The sequence below is a fragment of the Lycium barbarum genome, chromosome 9 (genome assembly GCF_019175385.1).
Source record: "Lycium barbarum isolate Lr01 chromosome 9, ASM1917538v2, whole genome shotgun sequence".
NCBI lineage: Eukaryota > Viridiplantae > Streptophyta > Magnoliopsida > Solanales > Solanaceae > Lycium > Lycium barbarum.
Window position 1 is genome coordinate 121,558,560 of NC_083345.1, and position 24,845 is coordinate 121,583,404.

At 36.1% G+C, this 24,845-nt stretch overlaps 2 protein-coding genes across 3 annotated transcripts; one reads left to right on the plus strand and one right to left on the minus strand.

Annotated features, from left to right (window-relative positions):
• Positions 1–286: 286 nt before the first annotated feature.
• LOC132609738 (AP-2 complex subunit mu-like) lies at positions 287–12,201 on the minus strand. 2 transcript variants are annotated; one of them, XM_060323875.1, is made up of 13 exons: positions 11,938–12,201; positions 7,737–7,914; positions 5,649–5,739; positions 3,977–4,071; positions 3,659–3,748; positions 3,519–3,567; positions 3,301–3,439; positions 2,150–2,266; positions 1,575–1,665; positions 1,351–1,493; positions 1,140–1,254; positions 899–943; positions 287–823 (listed from the first exon to the last, which is right to left on the minus strand). In XM_060323875.1, exons 1-13 carry the CDS (start codon positions 12,018–12,020, stop codon positions 743–745), a joined length of 1,317 nt encoding a protein of 438 aa, XP_060179858.1. In that variant the 5' UTR covers positions 12,021–12,201; the 3' UTR covers positions 287–742. The 2 variants fall into 2 exon arrangements, with proteins under 2 accessions (XP_060179858.1, XP_060179859.1); XM_060323876.1 differs by lacking the exons at positions 7,737–7,914; positions 11,938–12,201 and adding an exon at positions 6,458–6,470.
• Positions 12,202–17,940: 5,739 nt separating this feature from the next.
• Positions 17,941–21,833, plus strand: LOC132609739 (plant intracellular Ras-group-related LRR protein 5-like). The gene is made up of 3 exons (XM_060323878.1): positions 17,941–18,484; positions 20,230–21,146; positions 21,377–21,833. Exons 1-3 carry the CDS (start codon positions 18,040–18,042, stop codon positions 21,485–21,487), a joined length of 1,473 nt encoding a protein of 490 aa, XP_060179861.1. The 5' UTR covers positions 17,941–18,039; the 3' UTR covers positions 21,488–21,833.
• Positions 21,834–24,845: the final 3,012 nt, after the last annotated feature.

Below are 24,845 nucleotides of genomic sequence, written 5' to 3' on the forward strand. Positions count from 1 at the left end.
AAACTTAAAAGTAAGGCAGAAACATCTATGTGGCATTTTACATTCAATTTTAAAATTAATCATTCTTATTTCTTATTAGCGACTTTGTGTTTTCTTCACTCTTTTCAGAGTATTTCTTATTGCTAACAACAATGTTTTTTTTTTTTCTTCTTATTGTTGTACATCAATCAATCCTAAATTTATTTGAGCTATGCTACCACAAAATCATAAAAAAGGAAGTGTTACACGATTTAGTCTACTTTTCTTTCAAATTTTTCCCAACTCCATGTCATTAATCCACATATGATAGAACCAAAAGAAAACATTTCAAGTAATAGAAGGTTAAATAGCTTCTAATTCACTTCCAGGAACCAGCTAGACAAGATACAGTAATTTGTGTAGGAAAATATATCAAACAAACCAACAAGAAGAAGCAAAAGGACTAGACAAGTATTAACTACAGCTCTCTTCTCAGCCAGTCCTCACAAATCACTCACAACAACAGCAAAAAAAAATAAAAAATGAAAAACCAATAAAAAAGATAATCAAGCTCCGCCTCGATTCCAAACTAGTTGGGGTCAGTAACAGATGAAACATGAGAACTCTCCGCGGATCATCCATCCTAGTACTATTCTCGCCCAAGCACATTTAAAGTTATGACAGGATCCGGTGCATAAGTGTTGGTATGATTCCATCCCTCAAAGATTAATTTTTACACTGGCTATCAATCGACGACAACCTCAACTCAAGTACTTGTTTCATCTTAGCACCTTATCTCATACGAACCAGCTTTAGTGATATAACGAACCCACTCAACTGTGTTGTAGCCACTCTTCTCCCACACCTGCACAGAACTGACTTACATGAAGCAGATATCATACCAAAAGGAGACCGCTATTGAATCGTTTGGCAAACATACCTTAAGAAACCGAACACGCAAACCAGATGCTGTAAACATGGGAACCTGCAAAGCACAAAAAAATCGTCATGAACTCTAGCGCCAATAGAATAAACCATTGTAAAATGAGGAAACATGCCATTGTCAAAATTAATTTCCCCACCCCACAAAAAACCCTCCAAAAGATCCATACAAGGGAAAAAGAAAATCATCAACTTAAGAGAACACAGTTATCAGGTCTCTCAGGAGGGAAAATATTTACCTGAAATTCCATTTGAATTGGCGGCCGAGTCAAGGACTTCTTCTCTGTGATTGTCGAAATTAACTCAACTTCAGCACTCAATGTTGACTCAGTTTGTCCCGGAAACTTTCTTATCCTGCACCAAGTTGTCCATATTGAAGATCTATTTTTGAAGACGCTAGCTTTAATGCAAAAGAATGTACATTACATGATTAAGTAAATGAATACTCACTTCCAGACCAAACAGTCAATGGCTGGATTGTACTTTGCTTTCCCTGATGTCACCTGGAAGTTCGTTTTTGCAGTTTGCTTTGGCACTGGAATTTTAATAACTACTCCAAGAGCAAACATTTTTGCACCAAACACACTCTTAACCTGAAAACAGTCGAAGTTAGCAACAGGAAATCATATAAACATAGATTGATGTTTCAAATCAAAATTCATTCCATATCAAACCTTAACATTCACTTCCATACGTGTACGGCCTAATTCTTTGATAGTTGGTAATACACGGAAAGGAAGATTTACTCCTTCAGTAATGCGGTACCTGATGATAAACACAGGTTAACAATTTCAGGCACTATTATATAAAAGTATGCCCATGAATATAGGTATAATCTGAACCTCTTCCAAATCAAGTGGTGTACATATTTTGAGCTTAAAAAGCCAAACACAATCTTTATACTCCGGTCAATAAAGTTGGGATGAACTATGGAAGCTAAGGTTCAAATCTCCGTAGAGGTAAAAGAAACATGAGGTGATTTCTTCCCACCTATCTAAGCCTTGGCATACAAAGTTACCCAGTAACTGCGTCGGTGGGAGACAGCAAGCACCCAGTTAGTCGTGGTGAGCACAAGCTGGCCCAGTTAGTAGTATTAATTTAGCGTTACATGAAATGATTTAAGGAAGTCCAGCATTTGCTACTGGAATAAAATGAGGAACCAGTACCACAGCTTCAGCCTTCTGGCTTGATATGAGAGAAAAAATAGAGCCCAGAAAACATATATATATAGGAAGAAGTATGAACTTACTTCATCAATTCAAATTCACCATCAGGCGGAACAAAGCTGACAGTCTTTTCCGAGTTGAATCTTGTCAAATTTACACACTGGTGGAAAGTAACATCATCGAGCTCAATAGTTTTACCACTGCACCACGCAGCAGAGAAACATCCTATGTTAACAATCAGAAATAATTAACTGTAGATGCAGCTGCTGAAACTGATAGGACCCAAACTGAAACTCCCTCCGTTTCAATTTGTTCGTCTTACTTTCCTTTTTAATCCGTTTCAAAAAGACTGCCTCTTTCCTCTCTTGGCAACTCTTTATTTCCAACATTCCACATAGCATGTTTAAGACCACAAGATTAAAAGCATTTTGGCACATTCTACATAACTTAGTTTAAGACCAGAAGATTCAAAAGTATTCTTTACTTTCTTAAACTCCGTGCCAACTGCCAAGTCAAGCAGACAAACAAATTGAAACGGAGGGAGTAGATAATCACATGTTTGAGAACAGTTAGCATTGAAAATCTGCAGATAAGCAGAACCAACTGAAAGAAGCAGAATGCAATGATTAGTATCTATACTCTTTAAGGTAAATCAATTGAGGAGATGGATAACCTGGAATGATAATGCTAATTTTTTCCTTTTTGAGGAGATCAAATTTGGACTTTGAAAGAACTAAGTGTGTGTTTAGTATGGAAAACGTTTTCCAATTTTTCCATGTTTGGTTGGGGAAGATGTTTTGGAGAACACTTTCTTTAGAAAACAAGTTCCTTAAAAATGAGGAAAATAACTTCCCTAATGGCAGTAGGGAAATAAGTGGCATTCCAAGCTCATTATCTCCTCCAACCCTCCCCCAGTGCCCCTACCCCCCCCCCCCTCCGACCACCCCCGACCCCCATAGAGTTTTTCTATATTACATATAAATGCTCTTGGACTAAGATTTTTTGCTCAATTACCAAACACCAGAAAATAAGTAAGAAACACTAATTTTCCAAGAAAACATTTTCCTTTATACCAAACACACCATAAAAGATTCAACTTTCTCCAGGAAATAAATGGTTTAGATGAAACCCAGAGGTCACTAATATACAAGTGACCTTTCCTGAAACAGCTAGCTCAAGAAGTTGTGTCTACAGACAATTGTATGGATGAAACAGACAATTATTCATAAAATACCTCTTAGTCGGACGGGACTTGAGCTGTGACTCTTTCTCGAGACCAATTTTATCATTTAAGCCCAACTTCAAATCAGGCATTCCGGAAAGGAAGCATTTCATGAGAACTTTTCCAGTTACATCACAACGGAGGACGCTACCTGCAAGCATAATATATTAATCGAGAACCAAAACCTGGGGAGAAAAAGGGCATCTACCGAACTACAATAAAAGTTCTACCTTTTGAAGACATAAGGAGATTAACACTCTCCACAATATCCAGAAATACCTGTTGAATATATAAACCTTCATCAAATGCTGGTATACTAGGGAAGATAAAAGATCACAGAAATTTTAAGAAAGACAGAGCCAAAAATAACCTCATTCTTCTTATAAACAAGACCCTCCCTGCGCCAACCGACCGCACCAGTGACTTGCAATGTTGCATTTGGAACTGGCCTATCTACATGCTGCAGGATTTTGTTGCATTGTGACGAAAAAAACAAATCAATGTTATACTCAAAATTCATTTTTATTATGTCACTGCATGATATCCCTCATGAATGATTTTATTACGTAAATCAAAGAGGAAGCTTATTAAAAAAAAATAAGTAAATCAAAAAGATAGATAATGTTAAATCTATTGTTCAAATATTTTTTGTCATACTACGAAAGCAAGCATGGATAAAATAACTAACCTTGGATGAAAAGGATGACCTAACACCTTCCTGAGTAATGTAGAGTTTCAAGATTTCAGGTGAAAGATTTTGAGGGTAACCAAAATCCATAATTTCTGCAGTTTTAGACAAATAAAGGAAATAATGATTACACTTTTAGACATAAAAACATGAAGCCAATACACATTGCACTCTGTGGGTTCTAAGAAGAAATTATTAACCTTGGAAGATATGTGTACTTAACTTTTCCATAAACGGACTCGAAAGGCAACAAAGAATTGCCAATAGATGGTGTAAAATTTCTATGAACTGAAATGTTGGTAAACGGACACACTATAGGAACAGATTCTCAATTGACTCTGTGCACCCCAGCATATAGTACTAATTAGGACTAAGAGATGCAAGACTAGCTAGTCAACTATGCAGAATGTTGAACATTTTTGGGCTGAAGGAGTAGACAGACCACCAGCCGCAAGTCAAGTCTTGCATAGAATGAAGTTGAAGAGAAATCCACTTTAGGATATCCTACCGAAATATTTAGATATCACCAACTAGTGGACTTGATATCAGTAGAGGGTATGTCAAAGAGGATCCGTGCACCTGTCCCAGTGCTTTGAGCTGAAATTCTTTGAAGGATAAATTAATGATACAAAAATAGGGTCTCACCAAAGAAAACCAAGGTCAGTGTCCACGTACTTCTTTCCTTCCAATGATAAAAGAGGCTTCAAAGCACTCTTAACCAAGACCTACATATTATTCCACTATACCTAATTCATGCTTTGGGCAGTGTTGCCAAAGGCGTGCTTAAAGCGAGCTTAAGCCCTGAAGCGAGGTGCAAAACATGTTGAGCGCTTCGCCTCACTTTATGGGCGCTCCAGTGGACGTCATCAAGGCTTTAAGGCATACTTTTCCTTGCCAATTAGTGTAACCCTAAAGATGCGACACTAAACAGCTGATATTTCACTTTACTGTAAAGAATTTTCAATTTCTTTGTCCATATATTTGTTATTCATGCTTATTGATTATTAATCTTGGGAGTACACATACGTAATTGTATTTTTTTCTCCATTTGCACCTTATTTCATTAAAGTCCACGCTATATTTGCGCTTTACGCTTAAAGGCCCAAGGATCTTAGAGCTTTTTTGCGCTTTTCCCTTTTGATAACACTGGATTTGGGCCAGAACGCTGCTCTCAAAATTAGTCATCTTATATACACACAACCCCATGTTAAAGCCAGACGAAATGGAGCATAGGCAACCATGGTCTATGAACATTACAAGTCCAGAGGCGGGTCCATGATTTAAAGTTCATGGGTTCCTATAGTGACTTCTAGCTAATATACGATAATAATTGGGTTCACAGTTAAATTTTTTATAAATATTTAGTGAATATTTTGAAACATATACAGGATTTTAAGCAAAAGGTAATGGGTACCCGTGAACCCGCACGGAACACTCTGGATCCGCCACTGATTACAACAGCTCACTCCAACCAAGTTTATCAAGAAGCACACCGCCTATTACACCTATTAGTCAGTATTCACTTGGAGATCGGGAGAACAATCACAAAAAGTTAACATTACTACCACAAAGAATGAACAAAAATAACAAAAAGAAGTTATTTCGTAGAAAAGGTTTCCATTGTCAAACCCTGATAAAATGTCAAAAACTAAATAATCTCTGCAAGGCTTACCGTCCAATAGCTCGTAAATCAAAACAAAGTTATTGCGGATGGCATCTTCATCAAAGGCACCACCAAAATAAGATTTGAATAATGTAACAGCCTGCATGAGAATTGGAGATTGCAGTTTTATTATTCTGGTGGTAAAAAGAAAACACTGACAGAATAAACACACATTTATGCAATAAAGTCATGGTCATGAGCATGACATTATGTTTCTCACCTCCATTTCTTAGGGAGTACCAGGAAAGCTTATTAGAAGAAAGAATATACATATAATTTGAGGAAAAGTGTGCTAATTGCATTAATTCAATACAACTTTTTTATAACCGTGGTGTTCGGGCAAGCTTGCGCGCACCTTGACTAATGTCAATTCAATATAACTAAAACATTGGAAACCAAGATACTGGTCCTGAAATGCTACTAATCCATAAGACAAATACATATAACTGCTCATTTGAAACAGATTTCCTTTTAATAACAATAAAAGGCTATTATTATCTCTTTAGTTGAACCTAAAAACCAAAGATAGCACGAGTCAGCTAAATGCAGAGGAAGTAACCAAAAGTAAAAAAAGGGAGAAAAATTAGAGAGAACTACTCCAACTATATTACTCAACAAAATGACGCCCGTCCTCCACTTAACAACAAGAACCCGATGCCAAGAGAACAAAAATCTACCTTCTCCACTTACTCCAGAGAGAGAGTGAGAGAGAGCGCAGAACGTAAAAGCTTTTGTCACAAACAAATAACAAGCAGTGGTTGAGATCAAAATCATCAGTCAGAGTGCAAGTATGACTATAATAAGTAATAGAGTTTTACCTCAACAACAAACTTGAATATTATTCCACTATACCTAATTCATCTCTATAGACATGCTTTGGACCACATAATGCTGCTCTCAACGTTAGTCATCTTAAATGCACACGACCCCATGTTAAAGCCAGACAAAAAGGAGCATAGGCAACCAGGGTACATGAACATTACAACCAGAGGCAGATCCAGGATTTAAAGTTTATGGGTTCCTATAGTGACTTCAATTTAATATACGATAATAACTGGGTTCACATTCAACTATTTCGTGAATATTTTAATACATGAGCAGGATTTAAAGCAAAATCTATTAGGTTCCCGTGAACCCGCATGGAACACTTTGTATCTGCCACTGATTACAGCAGCTCACTCCAACCAAGTTAATCAAGAACCACATTGCCTATTACACTTATTAGTCAGTATTAATTTGGAAACAACAGCTACATATCTCACTGGGCCTTCCCTAACTTTTGCTTTCTGCCTTATCCTCACACAAGTACTTTATCCAACTTTCATTACATGTTATATTGTTCCTCTCCAAATTGAGAAGGGGGAAGGAGCAGGGGGAGAACATAACACAACAACAACAAACCCAGTGTAATCCCACAAATGCAGTCTAGGGAGGGTAGTGTGTACGCAAACCTTACCCCTACCTTTGAGAAGGTAGAGAGGTTGTTTCCGATAGACCCCCGGCTCAAAGACACATAGAAAAACACATTTACGTAATAAAGCCATGGTCATGATATTATGTTCCTCACCTCCATTTCTTAGGGAGTACCAGGAATGCTACTCCAGAAGAGATAATGCATTACAGTTGAGGAAAGGTGCGCTACTTCAATATAATTAAAACATTGGAAACTAAGAAACTGGTCCTGAAATGCTACTAACCCATAAGACAAACACATAAAACTGCTCATTTGAAACAGGTTTCCTTTTAAGAAAAATAAAAGGCTATTATTATCTCTTTAGTAGAACCTAAAAAACAAAGATAGCACAAGTCAGCTAAACGCAGAGGAAGTAACCAAAAGTAAAAAAGGGAGAAAATTTTGAGAGAACTACTCCAACTATATTAATATTACTCAACAAAATGATGCTCGTCCTCCACTTAACGACAAGAACCCGATGCTAAGAGAACAAAAATCTACCTTCTCCACTTACTACAGAGAGAGGAGGGAGAGAGAGATATAACACATGAAACCCTTCATTGCAAGCAAATAAAGAGCAGTGATTGAGACCAAAATCATCAGTCAGAGCGGAAGTATGATTCTAATAAGCAATAGAGTTTTACCTCAACAACAAACTTGAATGCACATGCAACATTTGCATTGCTGCTAACAACAATCACAATATAGACATTGCTAATTCTCATGTACAAGAAAGAGCATCCTCCAATCTGCCGGACGGGACATGTACCAAGTTCTTTTGACTGCATTATATGCATCCTGAAGGCATCAACCATATTTCCCCTGGTAAAATTTAAAAAGGTTCAAAGTTAAAATGAAAAATATAGCAGAATGATGTAGAAACTGACTTTTTTATCCAGACAGGCAACATGATGTATTGAATTCAAATGCATTTTATTTGAAAGAGGAACTTAGTTTGCTTCATACAAACACAAGCATTAAGTAACATGACAACCAACGAGAGAAGTAAATATAAGTTATTTAAAGTACTTCTAGTGATGGCATAGGAAGCCAAATGCTCAAAGCAAAGACTTTGACAGATAGATGCTACAAAATGATCAAAATTTCTGCATTAACAGGCTACGAAGCACATCTCAAACGTGAACATTTTTGTATTAGATACAGAACTGATATGCAGGGGACAGAGGAACCAGTTGGACGTGTTTGACCATAGATAAATCATGATGAACTAAAAACATTTTCTCTACTTCCTGAAGAGGCAAGACTAAAAGAGATTCTGAACTTTTGAACGGTGGGTCATACTTGAGAAACAAGAAACAAAGAAGAATATTGAGCCTCCATTACTATATTAAGAAATCCATAAGCATGGCAATTAGTTAGTTACACTGGCCCAAACGAAATGACTTGCTATGGTTTTTCCAGTCAGTTTGATGAATAAAAGATATGAAAGTAGAAGGTCATTAATCTTTTTGATAGTAATCAGAAGAGAAAACCTAGAAGATGCAAAGATTTGCATTTCAAGAGTGTCTATATGTAACGACCCGCTAGGACGTTAGGAACGTTTTGACCATTTTACCCCTGGCAGTTCATTTCCGAGACTAGAAGCGAGTCTAGTGAGAACTTAAAGATTTAGAATTTCAAAGCAAAGGCTTGCGATAGTATTTTGTGCACTTGTTTGAAAACTTGTTTTATTTCCGTTGGGGGTTTACTTAGTGAATTAGACCTCTGTTGGGGATTCCGAGGCCACGAGTGAGTCCGTAGCGGATTTTTTTCTTATGTGTCCATGTCTGGTTTGTGTGTGTAGGGCCTTGGATTGATGTCGGGATTTTGGATGGAAACTTGTCGAAAAACCAGAGTTTCTGGTTCTGATGCGACGGTGGGGCGCCAGTCGCCGCCGCGGGGATTGCGGGTTAATAAGGTCCAACACAGCGGTGGGTCAGACCGCTGCTGCGAACATAGTGACCGCTGCAGCAGTCGACGGGTGACAGAAACACACTTTTATATTACTGAATTCCGAGTCATTAACCACATAACACCAAAAACAGTTCCCAAGAAAGTGAGAGGCAATTTTCTAAGGCTAGGGTGAAGTTCTTCTTTGAAGGTAAGTCCTAACCCTTTTCATTGTTCATTCCCTTATCATCTTTTAAGTTCTTATGCTAGTTAAGATTCTTTAATGGTGAATGAAAAGACTAGAATACTAGAATTGTTAAACCCTAGAACAATTGACGGGTTGTTGATTTTATTATTGTTTAATCATCTAGGAGGGTGGGTAATCACCTTCTAGGAGGGGAAATTGGTTAATTGTGTTGGCAATTGTGTATTGAGACTTAGGGTTCCAATAATAAGGGGGACTTTGGACTAAAATTTGTTTTGGAAAGATTAAATTGATTAGAAACCCATAAATTGGAAGATTATGATTGTTGGGATTGAGAGTATGATAAATTTACCATTTAATGATGGTTTCACCATTCAAAAAGGGTAGAAGTAATTGGGTCTTCTTCCCCAATGTTGTCCCTATATTTGTTAGAAGGTCTATTGCTTACTTAGCATTATATTGCTAGACTTTGACCGTTCTGAGATGCTTCGGAAACAGAAGGCTCGTGTGGAGTAGTTCGTGGCTCCTGTTCTGCATTCGAGGTAGGTTACCCGCTTACTTTAGTTAGACTTTGATTAGCGAAACGTATATAGTATAGAATTGATGGGAAAAAGCATGATTAGGTCTTCAGACACGGTGTTTGGTTGGATTATTATCTAGGTTGGTATGAATTATGATTATGTGGGCTTGTCGCCATTACTTTATGTACTGAAACCTGAGGTGTATTTGCTGTGATATGAGAAGGAATGAGTCAATTTGATTGTGATGGTTGCATATCCTTGCTATTGTTGAGTGATTTATCTGAGTCTTGTTATGACTTGTGGCATGGTGCCTTGTATTCATTGACCTTGATATTATGGGCTAATCATGTTCCACATGGACTGTTGAATTGGAAATACGTTAAGACTCATATTGTGATCAAATAATGAGATTAGACTTGAATTGGATGAGTACTTGTGATAAGGCACGAATGAGATCTTGATTACGATTTACTGATGGTAACGATATTATGCAAGATTTGATATAACTTATGGTGTTTGTGATCCTCATAGCATATTCATTTGCATTCATTGCACTGATTTCTCATTCCTGCATTCATCCATTCATACATAATGGAAATAGTTCAGAAATGATTAATGAAAGACTTATGGCAACTGTGAAAGAAAATGGAACACTTTGGGGACGCCAGACTTAGTTGTGAGATGTGCTTGCTAATAGTGGAAGTAAAAGGTGTCATAGGCTCTTATGTTGATCGAGAGGATTTGTATAATCATCCCAAGGATGAGCTATCCTATTATGGTTATGGCATTGTGACTTGCACTTTCATTGGCATTGATTTCATTGAATAATCATGCTTACTTTGACTTGATATTTCATCTTGAAGTTCTAGACTTGAACCATATTTTGAATACTCATTTTGCATACAACATCTGTATAAAGGCACATCTGACAGGGGGTGAGGATGTGTCCTATCCTGATACATGTATATAAGGCACATTTGATATGGGGTGAGGATGTGGCCTGTTGTGAACTCGTGATTCGAGGTTTGTTCCGGAGCGAGGGGTACATGGACATTGCGGGTCCCCCATGGGTCATGACCATTGTGCGAAAATAGCCTTTAGCATGTGTGTACAGGTTTCAGGTATTCGACCAGTGCATTGCATTGCGCATCATTACATATTATCATGCATCATCATACAACTCTTTATTTCTGATTTGGTATGGTCGGTTCGTATTATTATGGTGGCATGGATCGGATTATAGACTGGGTTAGACTGTCGGGTAGTGACTCTGCCTTGGTCAGAACTTGGGGTGTGATTATCGATTGAGATTATTGTGATAAGACAAACTTGTGGTTTAGAAGCTTCATCTCAGGTGGTGATTCGGTTATAGGATATTTTGTGAATTGGTTTGAGTACTATGTGCTTTCCTGCTTATCTTGTTGATTTTATGCTTATATGCGTGAACTAATCTTAGTCGGCCTATGATGCTTACTCGGTACGTGTTGTTTGTACTGATGCTACTCTTGTTGTACTCTTCTTTTGAGTACAGAGTTTGTTACTAGTTCCAGCTCCTATCGTCAAGAGTGATCCGAGTCTACTTGATAGAGATTCCAGGGTGAGCTTTGGCTAGATCCGCAACCCGGAGACTCTTCCTTTGTATATAACTGTCTATTTTGTATTCTCGGAGGGGAGCCTTGGCGTAACTGGTAAAGTTGCTGCCATGTGACCAGGAGGGACCCTTGTGGTCCGGCCCTTCCCCGGACCCCGCGCATAGCGGGAGCTTAGTGCACCGGGCTGCCCCTTTTGTATTCTTGAGACAGATTGTTATACTTGAGATTTTTACTTTATATCAGACTTGTATCTCGAAATAGTGACTCTTATACTAGTCCAGACCAGATTTTGGGGTTGTTATTACTTCCGCATTTACTATCTATATGATTCGAATCTGTCAGCTAAATTATTGTCTATTACCGCATAATTCTTACAAATGATTAAAATGACTTGGGAATGGTTCGCCTACTTGGGGTACAATGTAGGTGCCATCACGATTCACGAATTCGGTCGTGACACTATAACTTTCAGAACTTGGTCAGAAAAATTATGTTTCACAGCTAGCTTAAGAAGAATGTACAGGAAATTTATAGACAGATTAGCAAATACTTTGCTTCATTATATTACGAAAACTTTCTAGCAGCATACTATACCACAATTAATTCATCAAATTTTGAAGAAAAAAGAGAAACATACCCAACATCGTCACGATAAAGGCGATTAATAAGAACATCGCCACGGAGATTTAAAAAGTATATTGCTGAAGCCGATACTGGCATTGCTGCTACCGATTTAATTAGATCAAAATGAATTTTTTATTTTTTTTGTTCCCCAAAAGACAATGAGATTTCAAGGGTTTTTCATGTGATTTGGAAAAAAGTTTGTTAGATTTTGGGAAAAGAAACTGTTTTTGGACTTAAAATATGAAACTGTTTTGAGATCTTATTTTTGCATTTGATTAATGATTATAACGCATGTGCAATTGGTTTTAAAAAAAAAATTGAAATATTTACAAGGACAATTTAAAAACAGTCATCCCAAATATGTATTCCACTCTATGTCTATTTGGAGAAAATATTTACCTGAAATGACCTATATTTCTAATATTATCTGAAATGACTTTTATATACTTTTATATAAGATTTATACATTGTCTACAGTAAGTGTATAATGTTGTAAATCGTGTGTATATACGTTGTTGCAAAAAGAAAAAATTGACTATGCGAATGTAAATTAAAAATATGGTTATATGAATGTAATATTTTATGATGGATTGTATATTATTGAAATTATCTCTAGTTTTTTCTCTTCTTTTTTCATTTTGCACTTCCAAAAATATTTAATACTAGCGCGCAATTTATTTATGCACTACATTTTTTTTTTAGATAATTAGATAACTGTGGTATCAGAACCAGCTTACGCGCTCACGATTAGTTTTATGGGATACATGCCATCTCCCAGCAGCAACAAGTACAGGTTAATCATATTGAAGCTAGCTAACGAATGAAGCTAGCTAAGTGGGTGTGAATGAGAAATGGAGTGAAAAAGAAAATGGAGTGAAAATGAAATTTAAAGCAAAGTTATTTTTGGAAATGAGCTTTGTACCACGTTGGTGGTGGAAAGAAATAGTTGTGTGCTTATATATGGAAGCATTTCTTTTAGCTCTTAAAGAGTTGAGAAGAGGGACTCCCCTCGTGCCGTCGCCGTCGCCCGGCTCGGCTTCATAGTTAAATTTGGTTAAATGATTTGATTGATAATCTTTTTAGACCAAATTTATTTTATTCATTTTTCCATTTTTGGAATTTTTCCTAAAATTAATTTAGAAATTCGCGGAATAATTTCCAATAGACATATTTTCAGAAAAGACATGGTCTTTCCGAACAGACACCATACCTATTCCGAACAGGTATTTCGCTCAAAACCGTGGCTATAAATACAGAGGCAACGCCTCATTTTCTAGATTCTGAAATCGAAAAAAGACTCTGCATACCATTTGCATTCTGCATACTTTTACAAAATAAAAATTGAGTTAGTGTCTTGTGTGATTCGTTGCCATCTTTGAGTTCACGTGAAGTCTTAGGCGTTTGAGGTATTGCTACTCCTTTGACAGGTTTATCCGTTTTATCCTTGGAGGAAGTAATTCATAACCTCGGGTACTTGAGGGAATTAAATCCCTTAAGGACACACAGTGAATTCTGTAGACTCGGATAGTGTTTTTGTCATTTTGTTTTCTCGATTTTATTAAAATGTTGTTTCATTATTTACTAACTACGTTTTGACCACAGTTTGAATAACAAATCAAACAATTCAAAATTTGATATGATACTTTGCCATCAAGTTGATTTCCAACTACTATTTTAATGTTTTTTTCTCTTATGTGAATGTGATACTATATATGATTTAAATTTACATCTTTCAGTTCAGATACTGTGGAATGGAAAAAGTAATATGCGCGGAACACAAAATGGTACTCAAATAAGCACAAGTAAACAAAATTATAAGATGTAGTAGTTTTTATGTGATTTTCAGATATTTGAAATTATTTTAGAAAATTTAGAACTCAATTTTCAAATTTATACTAAAAGTTAGACATCATATAAGTTACACCAATCTTTTCATTGTCTTATGAGAAAATGATTTCTTATGGCCACTTACAAATTGACTAGAATACAAAATTTAAAATAACAGCTTAACTTATACTTCTTGTCATATTAACAATGATAGAGGAAAAATATTAAAGTAACGCTTGAAACTTTAATTTGATAAAGAAAGCATCGCATCAAAGATCAAACTAGAACATTTAATAATACAGAAATTGCTGGAAATCGTGAATATCGCATATAAATTAATGGAATAGTGTCAAAAAATTTCAAAACGAAGAACAAGTCAACATATAAATTGAAATGGACTAATATGCAATAGAAATGTTGACTACTTGACTCCTATTATTATCTTACAGTAATACTCTATTGAGCTTCTACATTAAAGCACCACAGTCTCGTGTAATAACACTTCACTGTCTTGGTAGTTTAACTTGTAATTTATGATTCTATCTAACTTTTACTTTTCATAATTCAACTTTTCGATTAACACCCTTGTTGAGAATTTAAGGCTTTCTCATTTTAATTTTTCAAAAATATTTTCTTCCATACCAAAAACACCATTTGGTGTAATAATCATAAAAGTTCTAGCAAGGAAAAATTCAAATTCAAATATAAATTCCTCTCATCAATTGTTTAATAAAACTTTTTTGCAAGTTGTAAAATCTCTTTGACTATGATGTAAAGTGGATAAGAACACAAGAAGGACTATTAACGAATCCCTTTTCGACAACTGGAAGCATTAAATGTTAAATATTGGCAAAATTAATTATTTAATGCAATATAAAGCCTGTCCCAAAACATCTTCAAAAACAGGTAATATTGTTTACCAATAAGTTAATCGAATCTTAAGCCAGTACTGAATAACACTGGATGTGATTGGTCAAGAATTCTAATTGGTCCAACGAAAAATATCAATGGGTGCGCTCATGCATGACCTCAATAAGAATTTGGGTTGTAAAATTATTCATAAGAAACAATATAACAGATTAACAATATGATTGGTCAAGAACTCAATGGGTCAAACGTAAAATATTCATAGGATCTTTGATTTTTATCTATATAAAAAACTAACAACGACAAGAATAACATACTCAGTGTAGTCCCACAAGTGGGGTTTGAACGAAAATAAAAATAATAATTAAAAAAATATTCATTTCATGTATAATGTGTGTATAAATGTATATAATTCATGTATAAATTTTCATTTGATGTATAATTGTATATAACTCATGTATAAATGCTACTGCTGTATATCCAATAAAAGTTGCAGATTTATTATTGATTTAAAAAAAAAAAAAAGAAAAAAAAAAAAACTGTACACTATAGATCTGGAATAATGATCGATTCATTTGTTAGAGAAACTCGTGGGATCTTTGGTTGGGAAATTGTCAATAAAATCACACTTCTGTGATTTAAGCAAACAACAGGCATGGTAATTCCTTCCTATTCTAGTTTGCAAGTCCTTGCAAACCAAAAAAAAAAAGTAAGTCCCTGCTGACAAAGTTTATGGTTATACGCAGTTTAGGGCTAAAACAAGTAAACCATTTTTTTTGTGCGGATTGCCCTTCAAAGGCGCTGGTCTTTATTTTTGCCCCTCAAATTGGTGGTCTTCAATTTTTGCCCTTCGTCTAATACCCCGAGATTTTGAGTTCGAACTCTAGCTCATTTAAAAATAAAAAATAAAAAAATCGCAAGGCAGAGGTTTGTAGCAAAGTTAGGCCTATTTCCAAAATTAGGCCTATTCGGGCAAAAGTTAGGCCTTAAGGCAGAAGTTTGTAAAATTTCAACTAAGAAAAAAAAATTGCCTTAAGGCAGAAGTTTGTAAAATTTCAACTAAGTAAAAAACAAAAATTGCCTTAAAGCAGAGTCTGCCTTATGCCTGAAATTTTGCCTTCTAGTGAAGGCAAAACTCTACCTTGTGATTTTTTTTTTAATTATTGACTGAGCGAAAATTTAAACCTGGAATCAAGAAATTTTTAGCGAAGGACAAAAATTAAATACCATCAATTTGAGAGGCAAAAATTTGACGGAGATGACAGTCATACTTTCACAAACTCTTGAATGAAGAAGGGGACAAGGACATTGTGTTAGGAGATTTAGAACATGCAGGGAGGTGTCGCGATTTTGGGTATTGCAGGAGTATTAAGGTTGAGGAGGTTAAGGGTGCTGTTCGTAGGATGCGCAAGGGAAGAGCGACCGGACCTGACGAGATTTCTGAGGAATTTTGAAAAATTGCGGGCTCGACAGGTTTGGAGTGGCTGACTAGATTGTTTAATGTCATATTTAAGACGGCAATGATGCCCGAAGAATGGAGGTTGAGTGTAATGATCCCTCTATACAAAAACAAGGGCGATATCCAGAATTGCAACAACTATAGAGATATTAAGCTGCTAAGCCATACAATGAAAGTGTGGGAAAGGGTGGTGGAGATGAGGGTAAAGAAAGGCGTATCTATTTCAGAGAACCAGTTCGAATTCATGTCGGGACGCTAAACTAGAAAAGCCATCCATCTTGTGAGGAGACTGGTGGAGCAGTATAGGGAAAAGAAGAGGGACTTACACATGGTATTCATCGACCTAGAAAAGGCTTACGACAAAGTTCCAAGGAAGATCCTATGGAGATGCTTGGAGGCTAAAGGTGTACCTGTGGCGTACATTAGGGTGATCAAGGACATGTATGAGGGAGCCAAGAGCAGGGTAAGCACAGTAGGAGGAGACTCAGAGCACTTCCCAGTTGTGATGGGGTTGCATCAAGGATCAACTCTTAGTCCATTTTTATTTGCCTTAGTGATGGATGGATTGACGGGACAAATTCAAGGTGAGGTGCCATGGTGTATGCTTTTGGCGGATGACATAGTCCTGATCGACGAGACTCGTAGCGGAGTTAATGCTAAACTGGAGGTTGGAGACAAACTCTAGAGTGTAAAGGGTTTAAGTTGAGTAAGACCAAGACAAAGTACTTGGAGTGCAAGTTCAGTGAAACACCTTAGGAGGCTGGCGTGGAAGTGAGGCTTGGTACCCAAGTCATCCAGAAAAAAAGTAGTTTCAAGTATCTTGGGTCTATTATACAAGACAGCGGGGAGATTGACGATAATGTCACACTTCGTATTGGGGCAGGGTGGATAAAATGGAGGCTCGCTTCCAGAGTGTTATGTGATAAGAAGGTGCCACCACAACGTAAGGGCAAGTTCTACAAAGTGGTGGTTAGACCGAATATGTTGTATGGGGCGGAGTGTTGGCCAGTTAAGATCTCTCACCTTCAAAAGATGAAAGTTGCCGAGATGAGAATGTTGAGATGGATGTGTGGGCACATCAGGAGTGACAGGATTAGGAATGAGTCTATCCGGGATAAGGTGGGAATGGCCTTGGTGGAAGACATGATGCGGGAAGTGAGACTAAGATGGTTTGGGCATGTGAAGAGACACAGATGCCCCAGTGCGGAGGTGTGGGAGGATGGCCATAGATGGTTTCAGAAGAGGTAGGGGTAAGCCGAAGAAGTATTGGGGAGAGGTGATTAGACAGGACATGACACAATTACAGCTTACCGAGGACATGACCTTAGATAGAAGGGTATAGAGGACTCAAATCAGGGTAGAAGGCTAGTGTCGATAGTATCGTTTATCCTTTCATATTAGTAGTCGCATTATCGGGATATAAGTTCTTGTGCTTTGATTTCTGCTACTATCTGTTATTCCTTGTACTTTGATTATCTTATTTTATCTGTGATAGCTACTGCCCTTTTCAAATTGCTTCATCAAGGCTTAGCTGCTTTCGTTATTTTCATTTTCATATCGCTTTGAATTTCTTGACCTTATCTGACCTTTTTTTATGCTTTCTATTGAGCCGAGGGTCTTTCGGAAACAGTCGTCCTACCTTGATAGGAGTAAGGTCTGCGTACACTCTACCCTCCCCAGACCCCACATCGTGAGATTTCACTGGGTGGTTGTTGTTGAGAGGCAAAAATTAAAGACGAGTGCCTTTGAGGGACAGTCGTGCAAATGACCCTAACCAAGTAAACTGTATCATCGGGCCGGCTGATAATGTTTTTTTCCCTTAAATAATTCAATAAATTTTAACTACTCCTAAGTCCTGACATTCATTACATTTCAACACAATAAATATCAACGCACAATCCAAACAAGCTAAGTACTATATTAATTTCCTATCATTTCTTCTTTACTCACAAGCAACAAACCATGACTTCACCTGCTTGTGCAAAAATCATAGATGAAATTACAAGAATTTACAAATCACTACCACCAAGACCTTCCATTTTACAACTTGAAGCAGCAATTTCTGTAATCAAATCAGTAGAAACTGAAGAACAAATAGAACTTGATGAAATTTCCAATGAATTGCCACCAGAAAATAATGTTCCAACAGAGTTATACTCTTTACTACAACAAGTTAGAAAGGCTATGGTATCTTTTCAAAGTCAAGAAAAGAAAAAAGAAGCTGTTCAGTTAATTGAACTTGACAAGATTTATCAGAATTTTGATGGCTTAATTCAAAAAGCTACAGAATTGATTTCTGAGGGGACCAAAGTGGAAAAAATCAATTCTTTTGAGGACCAAGTTGCTGAAACTGGAAGAAAAGATGTGATCAGTGATGAGACTTTAAAGACTTCTGTTTCCTCATCAGGTTTGGATATTTGCTTTTTTCATTTTGGGCAAGCCGGCCTAAATTAATTACAGGCGCTAGCTAAAATATACCTATACACTAATCATGTATAATATAGGTGTATTTATGTATGTTATATCATATATGTATAATTTGTGTATATAATATGTATATTTATATTTAATATCCAAAACCTACACATTTGTTGTCTATTATTCTTGGGTACTGCTATATGGTTATGAACAGAAAAAACCATGTATATCCAATTACTTCTTGTCAAATATAGAGTTGATCTCTTCTTCTTCGAAAAATTATATGGTGTATATAGAAAATTATATTGCTTATGTAGGTCAAAAATTACTTTTTTATATAGGTATATAATTGTAGGTACCAAAAATAAAGCAGCTGATTCAGTAGAGTGGGCTGCAATAAGGGCCGGGTGTCATTATGTTAAGGGCAATTCGCAGGAATGCCCCTCATTCGGGGCGGTCTTTAATTTTTGGCCCTCAAATTGCTGGTCTTTCATTTTTGCCCTTCGCGTAGAAACCCTGAGGTTCTAGGTTCAAACCTCGCTCCGGCATAAAAAAAAAAATTGCAAGGCAAGGCTTGGAGAAAGTTATGCCGGATCCGGCATAAGCGCCTTAAGGCATAACTTTAGGATCCGACATAAATTTTATGCCTTAAGGCAATTTATAGGGCAGAGTTTTATGCCTTAAGGCAACCTCTGCCAGAGACAGCATAGGTTGTCTAAAGGCATAACTAAAGTTATGCCGGATCCTGCATATGTTGCCTTAAGGCATACACATAACTAAAATTATGTCGGATCCAGCATAGGTTGCCTTATAAGGCAAATTTTTAGTTATGCGTATGCCTTAAGGCAACATATGCCGGATCCGGCATAACTTTAGTTATGCCTTAAGGAAACTGATGTCACCTAAGACAGACTTTTCTCAAAGCCTTGCCTTGCGAAATTATTTTTATTTTTATACCTGAGCGGGGGTTCGAACCCAGAACCTCAATATTTTCGGCTACCTTTTCAATCGAAGGGTAAAACTTAAAGACCACCAATTTGAGGGGCAAAATTTAGAGCCCACCCCAAAAGAAGGGCAATCCGCGCAAAAAAAAAGTTATGTTAATAGGTAAATCTTGGACGGACTTGGCGAAATTCCTGATTTCGCCCTCTGCCTCTAGGGACCTGCTACAGCTCACCAACACATGTACGCCAAGGTTTAGATTGATGGATAAACATCACTTAGAGTTTTTCTTTTTGGTCTCTCTTGGAACTTGAATCCTAGTTTGCATGATTAATTCTTTTTCCTTTTTAGTGATGGCGCTAGCTTGCTATGTATGTGGGCTAATCTACTGGACTTCCAGCTATAGGTCAGTTTTGATACCCCTTAGCCCGAAGATAACAATGTGCAAATAGGTCAATCACTTTTTATGTATATATACTATATATGTTGTCTGAAACTAAGGTGCAGTTGTTGTATATACTATATGTTGAATCCTCTTTCCTTCTTTGATTGTGTACTTCTTAATATTTTGAATCCACTAGTAAAATCCTGGCTCGTCACTGGTATGCGGTCCAAGGTTGACTTGGAGTGGATAGGCTGGTCATCTTTTGTAGGTTCTCTACTTTTTTTTTTTTGGTATACCACTTGTATACGGTCGATTTTGGCCATTTCATTAATAATATATTTACTTGATAAAAAAATGATAGGCTTGTCATTCATACTATGTCTTAATTGTTGTATGATTGCCTCCAGAGATCAAGCACAAAGAGAAGTACAGTTTAATGAAAGTGGCTGCCCTGATTGAAAATGCTGCCAAAACTAGAGCAACAGTTCTTGATCTTCATAACAAGTTAATGGACAAGATTGAATGGCTTCCATTGTCACTTGGGAAGTTGGTAAATGTCACTGGGCTAAACTTTGCTGATAACCAAATTATGGCTCTTCCAACTACCATTGGTAGCCTTGAATCCTTAACGAAGCTCGATCTTCACTCAAACCAAATTATAAACCTTCCTGATTCATTTGGTGAGCTGCTCAATTTGACTGATCTCGACCTTCACGCGAACAGGTTGAAATCGCTCCCAGCTTCTTTTGGGAACTTAGTAAATCTGATGAATCTTGATTTGGGTTCGAACCGGTTCACTCATTTTCCTGATTGCGTTGGGAACTTGACCTCCTTGAAGAGACTAAATGTTGAAATGAATCAGCTCGAAGAACTTCCTTACACGATCGGATTCTGCTCTTCCCTTGTAGAGTTGAGATTGGATTTTAATCGGCTTAAAGCTCTTCCCGAGGCAGTGGGAATGCTCAAAGGCTTGGAGATTCTTACGCTGCACATTAACAGAATTAAAGGATTACCAACGACGATGGGGAATCTTTCTCGCCTCAGGGAACTTGATGTTAGCTTCAATGAAGTTGAGAACGTACCCGAAGCGTTTTGTTTCGCTGTTAGCTTGGAAAAGCTTAATCTTGCGAACAATTTTGCGGACTTGAGAACTTTACCAAGATCAATCGGGAACTTGGAGAATCTTGAAGAGCTTGATATTACCAACAGTCAAATAAGAACGCTGCCCGACTCCTTCAGGTTCTTGTCAAAGTTGAAAACTTTTCGAGCTGACGAGACTCCACTAGAAGTACCACCGAGGCAAATGATAAAGCTAGGAGCTCAGGTAATCATATGCTTTGGCCTCATTTGTTTTCGTTTAGATTAACATGGCTGAACCTGAATATTAAGTTGTACATTAAGATTTTAGAAGTCTGAATCTAAAGTTTTATTAAGATCTAACTACTAAATAGTTAAGACTATTTGTCTTCTCAATATCTGAATATATAAAATTTATTTTTACATGAAAATTAACAAATTGGACTTGTTTCATCTTCTTCTTTTTCTTGCCATCAGGTTGTTGTAGAGTACATGGCTGATTTTGTAGCTACGAATGAGGTTCAATCGCAGCGGCCAAAGAAAAGGAGAGCTTTCTTTTCTCGAAATTGCCTTTTTTTTTGGAACTGAAAGGAAGAGGTGGATCTAGAGCAGGTTCTGTGGGTTCAACTGAACCCATTGCTTTCTGGATTGAACTATGTATGCATATGTAAAAAAACATTTAGCACGTACTCATTCTGAACCCGCTAGTTCTTGATCTTGGATTCGCATCAGTGAGAGGTGTCGGATACCTTCAGAATCTATCAAAGCAATCCGGTTTCACGACTTCTGTGTATATGCATGTATAAAAAGTTTCTCCAAACTGTAAGGATATGGCAGTTTGCTAGGATACTGCATTTACCACACAATGTTGAACACTGCAAACATGTAAATACTGTTTCTTTAAGACTTAAACAGAGTGAAGAAATTTTTCTCATTTCTATTGTAATACAATTATCTCCATGTTGACATATAGGTCACCAGTCGACAGGGTAGGTTGCCTATAGCACACCCCATTTGGGATGCGAGCCTTCCCCGGCTGCGTGAACACTTTATGCTTCCGATCCCCCCACCCCCCGGCCTCAAAAAAAAAAAAAAAAAAAAAAACCCTCCTCTTTTTTTGTTTTTGTTTTTGATACAACTCTCCCATATGTGTTCTGGTTTGAAGAAATTGTAAGTCTTTACTGTTTTATGGAAGCTCAACTTTTGAACCATTAGTGTGCTATCAAAAATGTATGGTCTAATGTAGTTTTTTCCCATTCTAATACTTTTCTCACACTATAATTATTTGAAGTTTTATGGATTACTGAAAGACTTTTACATAGTTGGAAAATCAAATCTTGTTTGGTCCGTGTAAAGTTTAGAATACAGAACACTTGTTCTGTTTATTTGGAGGAATTTGTATTGGTTAATTGTTGGCACCAAAACTAGAAATGAGATTTGACAATAACAATGATATAAGTCAAAGTTATTTATTGTTGTTAATTTTTTCTGTGTATGATGTAACAATTGAAAAAAGATTAAATCATAAATACCAGGAAAGTCTCATCAAATCCTAGAAAACTGCAACACAAAAAACTGTACTAAACCAAAACTAGACCAAACATAGCAGAAATTGCACATTTAAAAGTTGTATTAGACTCTAGAAATGAAATAAAAATAGCAGAAACTACAAAAACTATGTCTCTAAATGTGAGTTCCCGCTGATCCCCCTATAATTCTCATTAAATCTAATTGACATAATTTATTAAATATTTGGTTACAGAAATTGCTGCTTCAACCTCTGTAGTGAAATGTCTTGGTGTTAGTGATTTGTAGATTCTTGTAATTTCATCTATGATTTTTGCACAGTGATGGGTACTTTTTGTTAATGGTGAAGCGATGCTGGATTCTTGCTTATGAGCAGAGAAGAAATGATGGATAATAATAGTAGTAGATTGTTTAGATTGTGCATTGATATCGTTTTGCCCTATTAGTACGAAATGTGTCATAACTTTATAAAGTATTCGCACCATAACTTCATCAATATGTTTTTGCTTCAGAATTAATCCAAATTAACCAAAATCAACTCTAAATTTAATATCTAACATTTTAATACCAATCTCAATATTTTTAAATAGTTAATGTTTCACACTATGTGTCACGTCAATGCCACATTAGATATCATTTTATTTTATTTTATTCCTATTTTATTTTCACATTCCCTCTTCAAATGCAAAGTATGTGTTTTTTCTAATAAAAAATTTATAGATGGTAAAGTGGAAATTGTCGAGAATATGTTTATTTTTATTTTTTCACACACTTGAGTCAAATTGTTTTTTTTTTTCTTTCTAGATATTACCTCTACCCTAATTAATACCAGATCCAATAGGGGGATTTATATAAATAGATTATTATTATTATTATTATTATTATTATTATTATTATTATTATTATTATTATTATTATTATTATTATTATTATTATTATTATTATGTAGATACTCTTAAGTTTGATCCCGTTTGAAAAAGTTGTGTCAAATAGCTTTCTTGCCAGAAGTTAGAATTCAACACCAAACCCAATTAGGAGATTTACGCAAATAGACTATTATTTATGGTGTTATTGTTAAGTTTGATCTCATTTGAAAAAGTTGTGCGAGATAGCTTTCGCGCCAAAATTTAAAATTCAATACCTGACGGATTGTCAAAAGACTTGTCTTGCTATAACTCATAATAGATCTCCAAGATTTAGTACAATAAATTCTAGCGGATCACTAGGAGCTCTAATGGATGGGTTTGTCATAAGTCTTGAAGAATAACTACAAGTACAAATTATGTTGTATTGTGGAATAAATTATAAATTCTGGTTGATCACTAAGAATTTCTTATGGATAGTTTTGCCACAAGTTTCGGTGAGTCACTAGAACTTTAATATGAATTGTCTCGTAACTTTATAAGTTTTTCGCAATTTATTGTGGATCACCAGAAATTAAATTTCATCAATACGTTGTTGCTTCAGAATTAATTCAAACTAGGCAAAATCAATTCTAAATTTAATATTCAATATTCTCATACCAATCTCAATAATTTAAATAGTTGATGTTTCACACTGTCTATCATGCAGTGCTACTTATATTTGATCCCGTTTAAAAAGGTTGTGAAATAATTTTCACGCTAAAAGTCCGAATTCAATACTTAACCAAATCGGAAGATTTACACAAATAGACTATTATTTATGATATTACAGTGCAAAATAACTTTCACATCAAAAGTTAAAATTAGTACTTGGTGGATCACCAAAAGATTTGTCTTGTCACAACTCATGGTAAATCACCAAAATTTAGTACAAATAATCCCAGCTGAACACTAGGAGCTTTAATCATGCATGGATGTGTCATAAGTCCTGACGAATTAGAGCAAATTAGATATCATTTTGCTTTAATTTTTCCTATTTTCTTTTCACATTCCCTCTTCAAATACAAAGTATGTATTTTTATCTAATCAAAAAATTTATAGATGGTAAAGTGCAAATTTTCTTGAATATATTTATTTTTATTTCTTACACACTCAAGTCAAACTGAATTTTCTTTCTTTCTAGATATTATCCCTACCCCAATTCATACTGAACCCAATCGGGAGATTGAAACAGACTATTATTTATGGTGTTACAGTCAAGTTTGATCTCATTCCAAAGAATTGAGCATTTTGGGCCAAAAGTTAAAATTCAGTACCAAACTCAATTATAAGATATACACAAATGGACTATTATTTATGGTGTTACTGTTACTATTAAGTTTAATCCCGTTTGAAAAAGTTGTGTGAAATAGCTTTAAGCCAGATGTTAGAATTCAATACCAATACGATTGGAGATTTACACAGATAGATTATTATTTATGGTGCTATGGTACTTTTGATCCCGTTGCACAAAACAACTTTTGCCCCAAAAGTTGAAATTTAACACCAATGTATTA